The following is a 20,021-nucleotide window of genomic DNA, read 5'->3' on the forward strand; positions in this document are numbered from 1 at the left end:
TTTAAGGTTTGTTGTGTATGTGTTGTTTTGCATTCATACTTTTTCAGTAGTGGTTTTCTTCATTTTTCCCCTCATTATAAAATTTTCACTCTTTATCTTCTTAAAATACTTTCAGCAGATTAAATATAAGTTGAACTTAGTATCACCTCATTTTTAAAAAACATCTTCTATTTATTCTATTTCCTGCAATTAAGGCTTTATATTTCCTTTGCCCAAAATTTTTAGAGAAAATATTTTATAATTGGCAATCAGTTACTCATTACAATTTCATACTTGCATCTGGAAACTACTGAAATTCCAATGATTAAAAAAAAAGAAACTCTTCACTATCAACATACATTTCTTTCAGTGCTAAATTTCTTTAACCCTTTAGAAACTTTCTTCAGTTTTTAACCACTTTTTTCCCCATAGCTTGAGTGATAATAATGCCCATATCTCTCCTTTTACTCCCTTTTATTCTCACTGGTTCCTCTGCTTTCTATACACAAATTGAGCCTGAGGGTGTGCCTTTAGTTCTCAGTCTTCATTGATCCCTATATTTTCCTGAAAGAGCTTGGTTTCAACTTTGCCTTCAAGCAAATGACTACTGGACTTACACCTCTGGACATACACCAAGCCCAGAACACTATTTCTAAATTTTAGTTCTTCGTTTTTGCTAATACCTAGTATATATATCTTCACACACACACACAAAAAAAACCTAGAACAAACTCATCTTTCTACTATAACTTTGAAAATGCTGTCCAATCCACTAAATTATTTTTTGTCCCAGTTATAAAGTTTCAAAATTTTAGAGGTATATTTCCTTATTTCTTCTTCTTCTTCTCCTCCCACATCAATTTTTTAAAAATGTCTCATCAAATTGTGATACCATTTATGATACATTGATCGAAAAAATGTGAAACTAAGACATTGAAATCTCAACTTTATCACTTACTTGTCTAATGCTGACTTAGATCCTTATATCTCACTATGCTTCATTTTCTTCTGTGAAATAAAAGTAATACCTTTCCACATCAACGAAAATGATGAGGAATAAATAAGCTTTTTTCAGAAAGGGCTTACACATCCATCTGAATTAATATAGCCCATATCTTCAGGCCTTTCATACTTTGTTAGCTCTTTCTTTGCATTTTGTTTGCAAATAACATAATCTGACATTCTATGGTTACTTCCATTCTTTTATTTCTTTTAAGCTTAGGTGTTTATTTCCTGTTCCTTTCCATTGGCCTTAAACAAGGGCAGGAAATTTTACAGTATTATTTACCACTGAATCCCCAAGACACAAAGTAATTGCATATTTTAGGTAAAAGAGCACATATTTGGTGAAGAGTGAAGGAATAAAATACAACGGAGTTCCTACCATAATGGCTTTCACAGAAAAAGCATCTGTCCTTTACTTTTATACTATTTTAGTTGACATTGTAGTCTGCTCTATAAACCCTATAACATCCCTTCCTGTCAGAATAACTAATCTCCCTGCTATCATTTGTTTTCCACCCTCATCTTCTTTAATCTGCTACCAAAATATTGACTTTGGTAATATCATTGGTTTATGAGCACATACTATGAGAGAACCATTCTATTTTCTTACTCAAATAACTTCAATTGATCTTCATTATATTCACTAAGAAAACTAAACTCTTCTATATGTTATCCAACCTACCAAATTTTTCATCACTTCCATAAATGTCATGTGGTCCTCATTTATTTTGATTGTCTTTAATAGGGTCATGTATGGTTCTATCTTTGATTATATCAGAAATGAAATACCTAAATAAAATTCTTCCTTAAGAGTCCAGATTAATATACCAAACTTAAATACTCCCTCACTTTTTTATATTTTTAATCATTATTACAAAATTATTATGACAGTCGGGGTGTTGCACACCTGTAATCACAGCATCTTGGGAAGCTGAGATAGGACATTTGAGAGTTCAAAGCCAGCCTCAACAACAGCAAAGCACTAAGCAACTCAGTGAGACCCTGTTTCTAAATAAAATACAAAATAGGACTGGGTGGTTCAGTGGTTGAGTGCCCCTGAGTTCAATCCCCAGTACCAAAAGAACAAAAAAAAAACTAAGAAAATTATTATCAAAACCCAGTTTTTAAAACTAATATTACAAAATCATTACTATATTCATAATTTTTAAAGAATTGTATCTACTTATACATAATTACTGTTTAATATTTATACATACCTTTTTACTTGTAATCATTATTCAAAATAATTTTCTATTCTTCCTCAAAATGTCTGTGCATTTTCAATCATGTACCACATAATGATATTTCATGAATGACAGACTACATATGCAGTCATGGTATCATAAGATTATATCACTTAATGATGTCATAGCTATCTTAGTTCACAGAAGTACACCTATGATGTTTAGACAGTAACAAAATTGTCTAATAACATGTAGGCATTGTAACATTACTCAAAACATACTCCCATTGTTAAATGATGCATGACTATATATATGAACATCAGAATTAAACACTGCTTTGCAACATACTTGTTTACTTACTGTATCTCAGATTTTTTTCTAATCCCTTCTTTTGAACTTTTATTTATTTGCTCTAACATTAATATTGTATGAAGAACATTTTATTTTTTGTATATCCTGCATCATAAAGATTCTAGGAATCAAGTTTTTCTAATCATTTCTTCAATATTTTATAAATCAACATATAATGATGGTTTGATTATGCTAATGTCACCAAATTAATTGTTTAAGAATGAATATTTTTGCTTTTCCAAAAATAACTTAAATTGTACTTTATAGCATTCTAAAAATACCAAATATTTCCCAAAGGAGTCATTTATATACCAAACAAAAATGAATCAGAGCTCTATTTTCAATTAAAAAGCAAAAATATATTTTTCTACAACTTCATGATTTTAGGATCAATGTCTTCATACACAAAGCATATGAGTCTCTATGAATGCTCAGATAGAAAGCCATCACTAATACATTCATTAATTTATTATATAAAAATGATAAAACTACTAAAAAGTTTATTAAATTCAAGTGTAGAATTTAGAAGCTAAAATTCTACTTCTTTAAAAAATAAAAAATCATTTCTAATGAAATCCTAATGAAGCCAATTACCTTTTTCAAAGCAGTGCAGAAATTGAAGAAAAGTCGCTGGTTATATGCTTTGAATCTTTCAGGAAGTTGCCAGTTCTGAATTATTTCTTCATCAGAAATCACATGATGATCCAGTGCTTTCAGAGGCCATATACTGTTAACAAGAACATGTCTATATCCTTTCTTAAGGCTTACCGGACAATCAAACAGAGTGAGAGCAATGAGGCTTGGACAGGCAGACAATACACATAAATTCTTTAACTTTGCAAATGCATTGTCATGAAGATAGAGGAGTTTTAGGTACTTTAATCCACTCCAAAATTTCGTATCTGGTAGATTCTTGATCTGAAATATTATCATGAGTAAATTTAGCTCAAATATTACTTTTCTAAATATAACATGGAAAAATACCAAAACATTAAACATCTTCTAAAATTTAATATCTTGCAAGTTTCTGATTAATAATCAAGATAAATATTTCCAAGTATCTAAATGATTTCTGGGAAAACAACGTAATACACTGGGTATTTGTAATAAACTTTTGTTATCGTTATAATTAAACGCATGACGATACATATTTGATTCAATGAAAATTACTTGGTAATAGCTGACTCTAAATTTTCAAAAATACTTTTCTTCTATAAAGAACTAGAGTCAAGAAGTATTCTTAATTTGGACTATAAATTTAAGAAATAAAATATGCCAAATCATGTTTTGTTTATGTGCTTTATTTTAAAAAATATTGTACTTTTAATTTTGTATTAATATACATTTTTAAAATTTATTTTCAATTTTATATTTATATTTTAGATAACAGATTATCTAAAAATAATATTGTAGGTAAATAATATTAGTTCATTACACATAAATTTCATTTATATTCAAACATCTTAAATGACTATTGTTTACCTGATTTCCATGAAGGTCAAGTTTAATTAATTTTATACAATTTTGAAGTGGATGAATATCTGTAATAAAATTATTTGAGAAAATGCATACTTTAAGAGAGATATAAGATTGCAAATATTCCATAGATTTTAAATAAAGTCCACTGAACTTCACAAAAACAAAATCTTTTTGATCTTCAATTATATTTTCATTATAGTGACTCCATTCTTCATGACTGGTTAGCTCTTTTGTGATTGTTCCATGAAACATCTAGAAAAGATGGAAAATTTTTCAACTTTTAAAAATCTACCTGAAAACAAAATAGAATATTTGCTAAGATATAATGAGAATTAAAATGAGTAGAAGAGATAAAAATTTTAAAAAGGAGTATCTAATTCTCATAGAATATTTGATCCTGAAGTGTTTTAAATATCTAGTCACTACTGAAAAAGATATAATTGTACTTATCAAAAACAAATCAGTGAAAGGAAGAAAAATATTCTTTTTCATAGAATGGAGAACATAGAATTAATAAAAATGTCACTTACAGACCAAATAAGCAACAACAACAAAAAAACAAAATTGTGTCTTAACATAGCTAGTATAATAATTTTGGTTTAACCATGTTAAATAAAAATAAAACCACTGAATAGTTAACAAGTTAGGAGAATAATAATCTGTACAGTGGCTGAAAAATGCAGTCAGAAGGAAATAAAGTGTAACAATTTTCAACTGGTATCAACAATATTTATATTTTAAAGAAAAAACTTACCATCACATTATAGATTTTTATGTTCAATTCAATTAGACAAGTAGGATTCAGAATTCTAAAACTTTAAAATTTGGCTAATTAAATTTATCTGAAACTTTTGGATCAATACTTTATTGTATAATCTTATATGATATATCTCATACATATGAATTTACCCTTAGTATGAGTAATTTTAGTTTTCATAAAAGGTAGTCAATTAGTGATAGTTTAGAAGAGAATGTATAAGCACATGTGGTCTATCTGGGCTTCTCACACAATAAACCACCTTCCCTAATAAAGGAATCAGTTTTTATGATGTGAGGTAAACTCAAGTTAACAAAAATTCAAATGAGAATGTGAAATTCCAGATAAACTCATATTATAACAAGACATTGGCTATTTTTTTTAATCTCCTAAGGCCTAAACCTACAACCTTGCAATTCTCAAGCATCATCTATGTAATTAATTAAAAGGATGAGAAATTTCTGAGCCCCGCCTTTATATCTATGTATCAGAATCTCTGGGTTAAGGGTGCAGCTATGTATTTAAACAGGCAATTTATGGATATCTTAAGAAAGTTCAATCTAAACTAAAAGTTAACCAGCCCTCCAAAATCAAAGAGCAAAACAGCACAAATAGACACAAGCTCTAGAGGCCCTGAAATGTAAGGCAATATATACAATGCATCTTTTTCATTTACACTCTTTTTCTAAACAGAAAATACTGTTAGGAAGTCCTTCCTCAAAGTCTCCTTTCAAAGTACTACTTTTCTATTGTCTTCTGAAGATAGGCTAGCTCCAGAACAGTTTATGACAAGAGCTTAAGAGAGACTATATAAGGGACATATCAGCATGTTTCAAAATAAGACAATGGGGTGCTCAACAGTTTCTGGGGTGCTCAACAGTTTCATCTATAGCATCTACTTTTTGAAAGTAATATCTGTTCTCCAAGAAATTTGCAAAGTAAGAATCACATACCAAAGAAGTGTGTTGTTTATTTTATGGTCATATGTGACTTAAAAGAAAACTTTTTTTTGAAGGTGGGACCTATTTTATGTCAACAGAAAAAATAAGTAAGAAGTACGGAGTTCCTATATACTCTCTCATTAACCCCCTAACCTCTGTAGTTCTCTATTATTAATATATTGCATTAGTGTGACACATTTCTTAAAATGAATGAGCCAATGTTAGTACATTATTATTAACTAAAGTCCATATTTTGGACTTTACTGTTCATTGCTACATGTCTATGGGTATCAACAAATGTATAATAACATGTGTCCATCATTATTGTATCATGTAGAATCCTTATTATTTCATACCCGAGAAGTCCCCTGGACTTCACCTCCCTCCCTCCTCTCAAGCCCCTTACAACCACTGATCTTTTTAATGTCTCCATAGTTCTGACTTTCCAGAATGTCATGTGGATATACAGTAGAGCCTCTTTCACTTAGTAATGTGCACTTAAGTTTCCTAAATATCTTTTTTTCTAAATGTTCATTCTTAAAGCACTGAATGTATAATGGTTTATTAATCCATTTATCTACTGAAAAGACTTTGTTGGGTTCCAAGTTTGAATAATGATTAATAAGTTTCTATAAGCATTTGTGTTTAGGTTTTTGTGTGAACATTAGTTTTCAAATCATTTGGGTAAATATCAGCAGTTTACATATTAGATCATATAGTATTTTTATTTTATGAGAAAATATCTCTGTTTCTCAAAGTCATTGCCCTAGTTTGCATCCCCCTATGCAAGGAATGAGAGGAATTAATTGCCCCATATACTCACTAATATTTGGTGTATTTTGTATTCTGTTCATTCTAATAGGTATACTGGTATCTCACTGTTATAATTTGCAATTACTATGGACATATGATCTTGAACATCTTTCTATATGCTTATTTGCTATCTGCATTTTCTGTGAGATATCAATATCTTTTGTCCATTTTTTGACTGTATTTTTTATACTTGAGTTTAAATTTCTTGCATTATTTAGGAAGCCAGCCCCTTATCAAACATGTGTTTTGCAAAAATTTTTCCCAGACTATATTTTGCCTTTTCATTTTCTTAATTGTTCTTTTATATTTCACCTCCAAAACTCATTTAAAAAACTTTTGGACAATTAATACCCATCTAGCATGAAGTATTAGAGATCGTATTTCCTCCCATAAGGATGATAGTGACTTTATACTTTTCATTACTGCATCCCAACAATATATACACATACACAAAATTATATAGTTAATGTTTATTTCTCACACAGATCATTACATCTCTAATACTCTATTTTGATGCTTATTTCTACAAGGTATAATATTTACTCTGACATTTATTTCCAGACATTCTAAACAGTGATATCAACTAAGGATAGTTATTAATGTCTGTAGCCTCATTACTTACAATAAAATTTTTTATTTTAAGTTGTCTTCTATCAAAAATGGTTTATCTGTATCTTGTTTTATTAATATTATACTAAAGCAATTATGTTAATACAATTTTCATTGATTCACTTCACTAAGTTTTCCGAATGAATGCTGTCTGTATGTCATCTGAATATGTCAATGATCTACTACTAGCATTATTCAAAAGCTGAATTCTTTTCTGTTTTCTATACTGATCTCAGACATTCTAGATAATTTTATGAAATGAGAGGTTCCTGCAATTATGTGAAGCATTCAAATGTATCTATTAGATCAACAAACTCAATAGTTTCGGGAAGTTTACTGATACAATTGTAATACTACTCAAAATGTTGTACCCTCCCCACCAAAATGTTAAATATGTTCACATTTTCTACATTAGAATGAATGTATGGTAAGGGAACTAATTTGATTGGTATTCTTCACTCAGTTGAAAACTTCTTGCCAATAAAACATATAGTCTGACAAAGAAGGAATTATTGAGTTAAATCTGAATTCCAGGTAATTTTTATATTATGTAATACAATTCCTTTATTTTCATTCATACAACTTTTTTTAACCTTTCATCAAAAAGATGTCTACTGTAAGTAAAAATAAAATCTGTAAGAATTAAAAACCAGTGTGATTAAGGGGCTATTCAATCTAAATTTGAGATAATCAGCATATTCCTTAATTCAGTGCCCTTTCTTTCCATTTTGTATAACTGTCTACTTTTAGCTTTAATCAAAAATATTTCTATTATAATAAAAAAAAGTAAGAACTAAATACTAGTATGATTAAGCAGACTCAGGTTCACAGCTTAAAAGGTTTTTTATGAAAAGAAAACTAATTTTCTTAATTCTTAAAAAAAAAGTTTTAAAATAATACACTGGAGAAAATACTGAATTATCTACATGATAAACAAAAATAAGCACTATTTAAATATTAGTTTATATCTATTTTTCCAATTGTTAAAATTCTAAACAATTAACAACACTGAATCTTAGCTATTGAAATAGTTGAACTCTGTCATTACAGGATGTCACACCTCTCTGCCTTGGTGCAATCCTCTTACAAACTGAGAAATCATAAAAAAGATTAAGATAAAAGAGAAGACAGTTTTAGCCTTGTATGGAAAAATTTGTTAATTGGGATCATAGGCTCAGTATTTTATTGAAGGAAAATGGACTTCAGCTTTTATCAGGTCTAATGTTTGGAAAATGAGGCAAATAAGGGCAATGTTTAAATTTTCCAAGTCTACTGAATGTCTGGTCAAAAATAAACTGGCCAAGCTGGTGTTGCTCAAACCTTGCAAGGCAGTGTTAGATTCTGGCAAATAGTTCCCTCCCTATGATGAATTCAGTTCCTCCCAGAAGTCTATAGGGCAAGTTACTGTTGTCAGTAAGATCTCTTAAGGTCAGAATAAAATTTTTGCCCTTTTTTATAATTATGCAGCCATTTTAATTTTTATTATGCTTCTGTGCAAAATCATTGTCTTTTATATGATGAAGATTTACTTTTATATGATATAAATCTCTGTTCCATTCCCATATCTCCAATTTAAGATATTTAAATGTCCTCTTTCCCACTAAATTATATGTACTCTTGAGAACAGGAAACTTGTTCTGTTTAGCTAACATGTAAAAATTTTAATATAAAACCTAAAGTTCTAAGTCAGACTTCAATACTATTAGTATACATAGATATATCTGGCTGTCTTTTCTTTCCCTCAGAGAAAAAGAAAACTTTCAGGTGAGAATGTGTGAGAGACTACTAAGTACAAAGAATAAACTCTCATTTAGGTAGAAATCTATGTTAATTCCTTGAATTCTTTATTTTGAATTCACAAACAATATTCAACCTCTTACAAAAATTTTTAAAAACAAGTACTTTTCAGTTATTTATGCAGTGTAACAAATCACTCCAAAATCTACAGACTTATAACAAAACCACTTTATTATCTCTGAAGATTTTGGTTTTATTCCACTCTTGCAAGACTACAAAAGCAAAAGCAGTTGATTAGCATTCATAAAACATATTTTTATCTCCTAAAGTTGGACCACTAGTATGTTTCCATTAAAAGCAATAAACATTGTACTAAACTAATTGAAATCTATTTCTTTACTAGTTTAATTCTATCTCCTCATAAAAAAACAAACAAAAAAGAAACTCCAAACCTCATGCTAATATCTGCACACTATAATATCTGGATACTACCTGGACATTTCATTTGAAGTCTACAAAAAAACTAAGGAAGAAAGTAAAAATAGAAGTTTGGAAGCAGGAGGAAGGTGAGAATTCTTCTCTGAAAGAAATTTTCTTTCTCCTCTTCACAAGGAAAGAGGGAATGAGAGTTCCTTTAAGAGGGTTCATTGGGGAAAAATATTTAAGAAATAAAGTTCAAAAAGGATAGCTGAGTAAACAAATTCAAGTAAAAATAACTATAAAAAGAGTTGCTGTTGCTGTATGTCATGAAAAGTAGAAGGAAGCAATAGTTAGATAAATAAAAGTACTGGTAGCAAGCAGAGCTGCACCAGTACTTTTACTGGTGGCCTGACTATATCATGCACCATGAACTCCATGGCTCAGGAGCCATGACCCTCTTCATTTGGTTTCAACTTCTTCATATGAATAGGAAAGGGGGATTAAAATGTGCTTCTCTGAAATTCCCATTCAACAGTCATATTTATGCCCAAAGTAATTTTAAAAAATCTAACTAGAATTAGCTATAAATAAAAAATATTAAATTGTTCACTTAAATCAGACTAAATTAATTTCACAAAAGTATAACTTAAGAAAGCTGTGTTGTTTTTTTTTTATGTATCTTACTCTCTATGGCAACTCTTCAGATAATTTCCTCCAAGAGAGGCACAAATGCCTTCACAGAACATTATTTTTCAATTGATTATACTCTAATTTGCTCAATGTCTTTATTAAAATATGGAATCTAAGACCAAGATTGTTTCCAGTGTTTGATTTGGCATAATTAATAAGCTTACTACTTAGCTGGATTGGTATATTGTACTCTGATAAAATAACACTCTGGCAAATACCAGGTTCATTCTTTTTGGTAAATGCTAAAGTAAAATAATAATGCTCTGATTGTTTAACTGCTTAAACAATTATATCACACTATGTGATTATATCGAATTTGGACTTAAAACTTTTTACTTACTATAATTACAGCCAAAGTCATTTACTCCCAATCAGTATACTGAATTATTTAAAAAATTACTTAAAATTTAATGAAAATGTGATAAAAATAAGAAAAACAGGAACAGAAAAACCATAGCTGATAATGTGGCCTATTCACTTCCAGCAAATTTTATGTGAACAATGTAGTCATATTTGGAATAAATAATATCCATTTCTATGGCACCCTTCATAGATTCAAGAAAAGCTCAATTTATACTCTAACTATAGTTCTTTACACTCTGAATTTTTTTGGTTACTCTTTCATTGTTCACTTCACCTTATTAAAATGTACAGTACCTAAATATGTAGGACTTATTAATTTCCTTAGGAGCTCAATTTAGTATCATAGTTGAAAATTAATTCCATCTATATTTTGACAACTCATAAACTGTAACTCCATTGCAAATCTCTCTCCTAAACTCCACGCTCACATGTATGGTGCACACAGACATAAACAATTTTCTACCACACATGCATACATGTTTATTCCATAATGTCCAAAATCAAATTATGTTCTCTACCCAACCAAGCTTCTCCATCCTTAACTTTCTCCATCTCAATTGATGACCACTCCATCCTCAGGCAGTCATTTTTTACTTCACTCTCTAATACTCCACACCCATTCTATCAATAAATTTTATTGGTTTTGCCTTCAAAATTTATCCAGAATCTGACCAATTTCTCACCATTGTCACTTTTACCATCTTGGCTAACTATCACTTTTATGCATTATTCCAGTTACCTCCAAACAAATCTTCCTGCTTCTATCTTTATTGATCCCCCACTATAATCTATTTTCACAATTCTGAGTGATCATTTTAAACATAAGACAAATCACATAAAAACTCTGTAATAGTTTTACTCAGGAGTAAAAAACAAAATCCTTTCTATAGCCTTTCTCTTTTTGACCTATCTCTTGCTACTTTCTGTATTGCCTATTCTCAATTCAGTCAATCTGTATTTTTTAAATGTCCTTCAAAAAGAATGTAGTTTTTATAAACAAAAAGAAAAGTTTTAAAAGACAAAACTCAAAGAGCGACTGGGATTGTAGCTCAATGTTAGTGCGCTTGCTTAATATAAGCAAGGCTCTGCGTTCAATCTCCAGCATCACAAAACAAAACAGAAACAACAAAACAGTAATATGCCCTTTTACCCTATTAAGTACAGAATTATATATCAAGGTCCACCACCTTTAGAAGAAAAACTAAGTTACCTTACAATCTATGTAAGTTTCAAGGGCCTTGGTTGCCTAAGCTCCTAATGAAGACTTTAGTGGAGAGGCTTCTCAAATAAATCAAAACATATGGTGGAGTGCCACAAATTCTGGGTTTGGGATTGAAATACAGTTCTCAAATCCTGTTATTTACTAATTTTCATACCTTGACTAAGTCATTATTCCCTAATTCAGTTTTCTTATGTATAAAGATGAAGAGCTTAATCCGTAGAGCTCACCATAAACTCGGTGTTTCACAAAAGAAATATATAATCAACAAAAATACATCTAAGGCTGACTTATCCCCAGTAATGTTACCAAATGTTCTAAATTAATTTACACATACAAAAGAACACCGAAGCGCAAAATGAAGAAATAAATAACAAATATCAGAGACCTGAATTTTATACAACTTCAAAGACCACATCTGGGAGACAGGCATGAGTACCCAGGAAGCCAACTCAAAAAACAGCGGTGGTGTGTGTGGCTCACTCTTTTAGGAGCTGTAAACGCAAAGAAGCCACAAACCTACAGTTCCTGAAGAGAATACTGACTTTACTCAGCTATTGTATCGCCCCGGAGTAGGGGACAGATGGCTCCAGATAACTTGGGGGTTGAATTTATTTGACAAGATGTTAATAAAGAACTGCTTCTGACTGAAACAAACCTCCAGGTAGGACTGATCACACGGGCGAAAGTGTGGGAATCTAGGTTGCACTTCGTTTTCTCTTTAGCGGGTTGGTTCCAACAACTGTGTCATCTAACCTGAACTACTCACCGGGTCAACTGGGCCGTAAGAACTTATGAGCTGGGGAAAAGTGGCCCAGATCCTGCACAGTCCAACAAATTGCTAGCCGGCCATCTGCTACAGAGACCGTTGCTACGGAAACCGGCAAAGATCCAGCTCAGCCCATCAACGCCTTCCGGGTGGAGACGAAAGCACTCCCGGCGTAGTTACGTGAGGGACGCACGGAGGGGGCGGGGCAGCGTTAACCGGGTTAGGGAATGCGTGGCGTCCCACCGCGCATGCGTGCTGTGCTGCGCGGGCTCTGGAAAAGGTGGGGCCATGGCCAGCGCTAGGGTCCCTCTTGACGTAACTCTGAGAGAAGCCACCCAACGAAAATTGCGGAGATTTTCAAACCTGAGAGGTACCAAAGGAGGAACTGAGATCTCCTGGGCAATGAAGAGGGAGGGTGTCTTCCGAGGGTTGTCACTTCCTTTCTGCCTCTCACCTGCAGTCTTTTAAGTTGCTGACCCAGGAATGGCAAATACTTCTTTTGAGTGCTTGTCACCGTCCTCTCTTTACGTTATGCTTAGTGCCTTTTTAAAACTTTATTCCTGGTGGTGTAGACATGAAAATAAAGGAGGAGGAAGGAGAAAATATTTAATCTGACTACTGAAGCTGTAAATCGAAGTTATGCATTGTTTAGTTCATTAGAAAATATCTGGAGCACGCTGTTTTGATCCTTATAAGTGAATTTGATTTTGCCCTTACTCCCTAACAGCTATCCCTCACCTTTTCGTTCTCTAATGCAAATGCTTACTGAGAAGGGCAGCAATAGAACATGGAGGGATTATGGCTTAAGTTTTTAAGTGGAAGTTCGGTTCGGTATTTAAAAACTACTTATGCCACTTATCATTCCTTGTACAATTATCTAATAAATGATTGCCTAAAAACTACTAATATTTGGATAACAGTAAAATATTATACGCTATTAAACCCTAGCTTACAGGTCTTGTTTGTTAGCTAATAAAAACCCTTTTTATTGATAAAGAAGTGACTCAAACTGTTTACCAAAAGTGCAGCCTGTATTTTAAGGAGTTCATCAGAAAAATTGGGACCTTTTATGTTATGCAGTACCTCGTGTCATAGTCCAATAGCCTATGTAAACTTCCATGACTCTCATTAACGGAATAAAAAAGTGAAGTAATAAACAGCAACACTGAAGAAATAGATCGTTGGATTGAATGTTACTTAGCCAACAAGCCCTAAGTGGCTCTGATAGATGAGAACTGATTTTTAAAGCAGGATACTCAATTATTTGATTCTTTGTGTATTATTCTTATTTAAGAATTGAAATAATAGTCTTTGGAAAATAAAAAGAACCCCACTTAATCAAGAAACATTAAATCTTTTAGAATTTCTTAAAAAATAAACTGTAAACCCTGAAAGGGGAAAAAAATTGAGCAGTCCTCATTAGAACTATTTTAATCATAAAAACAGGACAGTAATTATTCCCTAATTTTCAAATGCAGAAGATGCATTTTTGAAGAGAATTATGGAAGTTATCTTTTCTTTTCCCTTAAGAGAGGCAAACTTTTAACAGGTAGAGAATTCTGATAATATTTGTTATCATTTTCTTGCTTTTCCCAAATAGGCAAACCTGTGGCAGCTGGAGAATTCTGGGACATAGTTGCAATAACAGCAGCTGATGAAAAGCAGGAACTTGCTTATAGGCAACAGCTGTCAAAAAAGCTGAAAAGAAAGGAATTACCCCTTGGAGTTCAATATCATGTTTTTGTTGATCCTGCTGGAGCCAAAATTGGTATGCATTTTATGAACAGGTTTATAATACAAGATTCTTGGCAGAATAATAATTGAAGAAAAGCTTTTCAGGGTTTATAGTTCATAAGCTCCACCTATAGCCTTTACAAACTTTAAAATTTGAATGTAAATTGACCTTTCTAAAGAAAGATAAAAGGCATAGCAACTGTTCTTAATCCATTGTGACTTATAGTGGAAAATTTCCAGAATGTATTTGAAAGAGAATTTTATTAGTTTTAATGAAATTTAGTAAGTACTCCTTTGGACATTATCAGTAGACTTTTTACGGTGCCTCCCAAACCTTCTGTTCTTCAGAAATTTACATAAAGAAAGCAAATCAGAAAAAAAAATTAAATAGATACATACATACATCATATATAGATGGCCACTTGGGAACACAATGCCGAACACAAAATACAATGCACAACATACATTCATCATATATAGATGGTCACTTTAGAACATTACACAGAATGTAAAGAACACAAGTCTAGTGGTTTAAGTATCATAGAATATTTACTTGAAAATTCCAGTTTAAGTCAGCTTTGTTCTTTGACCTTCCTTCTTTCTTTGCAAATAAAATTAAATGCTGTTTTTCTGAAGGCTGTTTTCCATATGATACTTAAAGCTGAAGTCCCTAGCCACTAGCATGTATGTGTATAATTCTAGCTTTGTTCTTATTAGCCAGTGTTGTCTTCATTCCATCAACAATGAGGTCAGTCCTTGTATTATTCTATTGTATAGATAAGAATCTAAGGTACAGATCTTGCCTAGTTGGTAGTTATAACTAGTGTGGTTGTTATGTTTGGGATGGTTTTTAGTCCTAAAAATCTTTTTAGATTTTTGTGAATTTTATTATGTCACATAGGATTATTAAAATACAAATCAATAGAATAAATTTTATGATTTGTAACTCCCTGTGTTTATATGTCTCAGTCTTCCTGTGTTAAACATTGTGTAATTTAGCATTTTTTTAATTACTACTTTTAAGGAGAATATTAGCAAATCTTTTGTTTCTGAGGGCTGCTTTCTAGGTTTCTTTACTGATATTCATTTGTCTTACTTGCTATGGCATATATTTATTTTATTTTTTTACCAGTACTTTTGCTGTCAATTTTAGCCAAAGCCATATTCTTATCCTTATCTTTAAAATAAGCATATCCTTAAAATTATAACCTTGATTTTAGTAGGTTTCTATTAAACAAGTCTTCCTTTTTATTGATTTTAAAGGAAATGGAGGATCGACGCTTTGTGCTCTTCGATGTTTGGAAAAGCTATATGGAGATAAATGGAATTCTTTTACTATCCTGTTAATTCACTCTGGTAAAGTTATAACTTTATTAATTTTATTTTCTTTTGAATTATTCTACCTCTGTTACCTTGGGGACTGTTTCTCCCTTTAGTCTTATTTATTCTTTGAAATTATTTTACTTTGAAAAAAATTATACTTTTCTTGCTATTTTAGGTAATAAGTGTACAATGATTTTCACAAAGTTTATTGTAAAAGTTATTCATCTCATACATCATCATCTTTTCATGGATATTGTTTTGTCTTTCATATGCATGTAGAAAATTATTCTTCCTTAAATGGAACTCATCGAAATATGATCATTTCTCAAGAGTTCTTTGGAGGGGATTCTTGCTGTGGGGAACAGGCGATTTTAGCACTATTATTACTAGACTTCTGCTAAAACTTTCAGTCTAGCACTTTTGTCTGATTATTGTTAACTAAAGGCTGTAATCCTTAGAGTTTTAAAAACATAAAAAAAAAAGTGACAAGACATGGAGTCCTCAAGTATGTATACCAAGGGGGAAACACACAGAGATAAGGAAATTTTAAAACAGAAAATTGAAAGAACATAATTTCAGAATAAAGGGTAGTTTTGGGGGGTTTTTTTGTTTTTTTTTGTTTTGTTTTGTTTTTGCATTTATACAAAGAATAGTTTGAATACACTTTATTGTGTGAAAATTATGGTTACATGAAAACCTCTGTTATTTTTTATTATATGCTAGAGGACTAATGAAAACTTTGTCATGGATTGTCACTGGTCCAGGGACATATATATTTTAAAAGCATTCATCTACATAGTCTCTAAGGCTTTTTTCATTTCATTTCTTATGATTCACATATAGGATCATGATTCTTTGTAAAGATGATGTGAACAATGTACAACCAAGTTCTGGTTTCTAGACTAATTAAATGTAAAACAATTCAATTTATAGTTTTAGTCTAGAAAAGTAACTATAACTCTTACCAATTTAGTGGAAATTTTAATTAGACACCAAAAAATAATACATAGTTAGAAATATAGTGGGCCCTCTGTATCCATAGGTTCCACATCTGTAAACTCAATCAACCATGAATAGAAAATATTTGAGAAAGAATAATTGAGGCTGTACTAAACATTTGCCCACATTTTTCTTATCATTTTTCTCTAAACAATACAATATAGCAACTATTTAATACATTATTTTAATAACATTACTTTATATTACAATTTACTAGAGATGATTTAAAGTACACAAGAGAATACTGCATGCAAATACTGTGTCATTGGATGTTGATATCCTCCTGGGTCTTGATCAGTCTCTGTGAATGCTGAAGGACAGCTGTAGATAATTCATTAGTGCTAAATTTTACTATTGTCTAGTCTTGGAAAAAGGAAAAATAGAAAATTATAATTAGCTGTCATTTGTTGAACAGTGTACTAAGTGCCAAGTGCTTTATCTGTATTATTGATCTCACAAAACATGATAAGGCAAGTGTTATTTCACTTGTGCTAATTTGGAGTAAGTCCAAAGATAAAAAGCTTAAAAGTGGTGAACCAGGTTTGAACTCAATTTTTATCACTCTTTCGACTAAGGTAAGCTACCTCTCACTGTAATTATTTGCATAAAAATGATATACGATATTTAAAGTACTTAAGAGAACACTTTTCAATGAATTAAGAAGTTATGATGCTCAACTTATAAAGAAAAATCCTGTTTAAATGAAAAGTACGTATAAATTTTTAAATGTTTTAAGTGTATATAATTTGAAGGAAAATGATGCACCTGAAAATAAGAGTTTAATAGAAAATTATATTTTGGAATTGTTACATTTTTATTTTTGTAATTTTTTCTATGAAATAAAATTTTAATGTGTGAATTTAAGAGCAATTGAAATTTATTGTTTAAATGCAGATACAACATCAAGTTTTAGCCCACAGTCCTTTTTACTTGATGTTCAAAACAATTTACAGGCTCTATAATATATTAGACTTCTGTACTAAACTAAAATCTTTAAAATTGTATTATATCAAATGGCTACAGGAGAATTGCTGTTTCATTTTTAATCTGGATTTCATTATCCTTTCTAGAATTATAGTAACACATAGAATATATTAAATATATTTAGAGATATTTGAGTTATAATGGATGTCCCTGGGTTTTGAAAATGTTATAAATATTAATACATTTTTAAATATTTATTCTTTTTAAATTTTATAGGCGGCTACAGTCAACGCCTTCCAAGTGCAAGTGCTCTGGGGAAAATTTTTACTGCCTTACCACTTGGTAATCCCATTTACCAGATGTTGGAATTAAAACTAGCCATGTACGTTGACTTTCCCCCACATATGAATCCTGGAATTCTTGTTACCTGTGCAGATGATATTGAACTATATAGTATTGGAGAATTTGAGTATATTAAGTTTGATAAACCTGGCTTTACTGCTTTAGCTCATCCTTCTAGTGTGAAGGTAGGTACAACACATGGAGTATTCGTCTTAGATCCTTTAAATTCTTTAAAACATAGGGACCTTGAATACAGATGTTGCCATCGTTTTCTTCATAAGCCCAGCATAGAAGAGATGCATCAATTTAATGCTGTGTGTAGACCTGGAAATTTTTGTCAACAGGAGTTTGCTAGTGGTGACACTGCCTATCTCCAATTAGACAGTGAGTATGTCTATACAGATAGTGTATTTTATATGGATCATAAATCAGCAAAAAAGTTACTTGCTTTTTATGAAGAAATAGGCACACTGAACTGTGAAATAGATGCCTATGGTGACTTTCTGCAGGCTTTAGGACCTGGAGCAACTATAGAATACACCAGAAACACATCAAATGTCACTAAAGAAGAATCAGAATTGGTACATATGAGGCAGAGAATATTTCATCTTCTTAAAGGAACATCACTAAATGTTGTTGTTCTTAATAACTCCAAATTTTATCACATTGGAACGACTGAAGAATATTTGTTTCATTTTACTTCAGAGAGCAGTTTAAAGTCAGAGCTTGGCTTCCAGTCCATAGCTTTTAGCATCCTTCCAGATATTCCAGAATGCTCATGTAAAGCATCCTGTATCATTCAAAGTATATTGGATTTAAGATGTTCTGTGGCACCTGGCTCAATTGTAGAGTATTCCAGATTGGGGCCTAATGTATTTGTTGGGGAAAACTGTTTTATTAGCAATTCTTATATCATAACAAAAGCTGTGGTGCCTGCATACTCTTTTGTGTGTTCCTTAAGCTTGAAGGTAAATGGACACCTAGCATATTCAACCATGGCATTCGGAGTGCAAGACAACTTGAAAAATAATGTTAAAACATTGTTAGATGTAAAGTTACTTCAGTTCTTTGGAGTCTCTTTTCTATCATGTTTAGATATTTGGAATCTTAAAATTACAGAAGAATTGTTCTCGGGAAATAAGACACATATGAGTTTGTGGACTGCTCGCATTTTCCCAGTTTGTTCTTCTTTGAGTGAATCAGTCATAACATCGCTAAAAATGTTAGATGCTATAAAGAACAATTCACCATTCAGCTTGAATAGCTATAAGTTGTTTTCAATTGAAGAAATGCTTGCCTACAAAGATGTAGAAGATATGATAGCATATAGGGAACAAATTTTTCTAGAAATAAGTATAAATAAAAAGCAGTCTGATTTAGAGATACCATAAATATTGTATACTTTGCCCTTCTATGAACATGATTAAAAATACAGGCATTGTCCATAGATATTTTGGGGAGGATTTAGTAAAGCAAATTAGTGAAAATTGTATTATTTGCTGTAGTATTTTAACACAAAAATACAGATAAACCATTTTTAATTGAATATTTTAAAACTGACTTCAGAAAAGAAATAAATTTTAGATGTTTTTTATTATTGTAATTTTCTTTTTATAAGGATGTATATGTGGAGCACTTTTGTTTACATCATGAATACTAGTTTTAAAGGAAATTTTAAACACTAGTCTGTTTAGAACTTATTCATCTTCTTTTGGACTTTGGTTCAAATAAAGTCTAAGTGTTATTGGCTATTCTCTCCCCAAATATAGTCTTATTTTTATAAACTAATAAAAATGACATCTTACAGGGTCTTCCAAATACTGTAGGAATACTTTTCCAAAAACAAATTCATAGCTGACAAATTCAGATTAAATCAATGCTTAATATTTGAGATTATTTTAATTGATAAATAACTAGATACAAATTATTCTGATAATAACAAATTGAGTCTCATTGATCTTATCAAAATGAAACAAAACTAAATATTATTTTATCCTTTTATACTTGAACATGTATTGCTAAAACTTATACCTTTTATCTGAAGTTATATTCTGCAGGAAAACACATACGTGCTCACACACACGTATACATACATAAATAAAATCAGTTATCTGTGGGGAAGGTGGTAGGAATAATTGAGGTTCACTGACAATTATGCAGTTTCACCATGGACATTACATTCATCTTCTCCTAATACTCACTTTAACAAAATTGTTAAAGTACCAGGTGGACTGATTTTACTTTCCATTTTTGTTTTCTGACCACATATTAGTGACAATGCTGAGAAGCAATAATTGGCCAAAAGGTGGACAAAAGGAGCAAGGCAAAAGTATAAAAAAAAAACTGATAGTACACAAATGATAAATAGCTTCAAGTAACTAAA

General features: G+C 31.1%; 2 protein-coding genes across 2 annotated transcripts in view; one reads left to right on the top strand and one right to left on the bottom strand.

Moving 5' to 3' along the window:
* Window positions 1–12,497, bottom strand: part of Lrriq3 (leucine rich repeats and IQ motif containing 3) — a 162,159-nt gene extending 149,662 nt beyond the window's left edge. Inside the window, exons 1-3 of the mRNA XM_005330713.4 lie at window positions 12,317–12,497; window positions 4,002–4,250; window positions 3,114–3,437 (exon numbers count right to left, since the gene is read on the bottom strand). Of these exons, the coding sequence (XP_005330770.1) occupies window positions 3,114–3,437; window positions 4,002–4,250 (573 nt within the window). The 5' untranslated portion in view covers window positions 12,317–12,497. The remainder of the gene's footprint in view (window positions 1–3,113; window positions 3,438–4,001; window positions 4,251–12,316) is intronic.
* Window positions 12,498–12,579: 82 nt separating this feature from the next.
* On the top strand, window positions 12,580–19,402 carry Fpgt (fucose-1-phosphate guanylyltransferase). Its single transcript, XM_005330678.5, has 4 exons — window positions 12,580–12,686; window positions 13,917–14,084; window positions 15,314–15,406; window positions 17,573–19,402. The coding sequence occupies exons 1-4, from the start codon at window positions 12,605–12,607 to the stop codon at window positions 19,027–19,029; spliced, it is 1,800 nt and encodes a 599-aa protein (XP_005330735.2). The 5' UTR covers window positions 12,580–12,604; the 3' UTR covers window positions 19,030–19,402.
* Window positions 19,403–20,021: the final 619 nt, after the last annotated feature.

Source organism: Ictidomys tridecemlineatus, chromosome 11 (genome assembly GCF_052094955.1).
Source record: "Ictidomys tridecemlineatus isolate mIctTri1 chromosome 11, mIctTri1.hap1, whole genome shotgun sequence".
In the NCBI taxonomy this organism is placed as follows: Eukaryota; Metazoa; Chordata; class Mammalia; order Rodentia; family Sciuridae; genus Ictidomys; species Ictidomys tridecemlineatus.

Bases quoted from the DNA above. Each gene is read 5' to 3' on its own strand.
- Fpgt (XM_005330678.5), top strand. From the start codon at position 12,605: ATGGCCAGCGCTAGGGTCCCTCTTGACGTAACTCTGAGAGAAGCCACC. The intron at 12,687-13,916 runs GTACCAAAGGAG...TTTCCCAAATAG, and splicing joins GAGATTTTCAAACCTGAGAG to GCAAACCTGTGGCAGCTGGA. The intron at 15,407-17,572 runs GTAAAGTTATAA...TAAATTTTATAG, and splicing joins TATCCTGTTAATTCACTCTG to GCGGCTACAGTCAACGCCTT.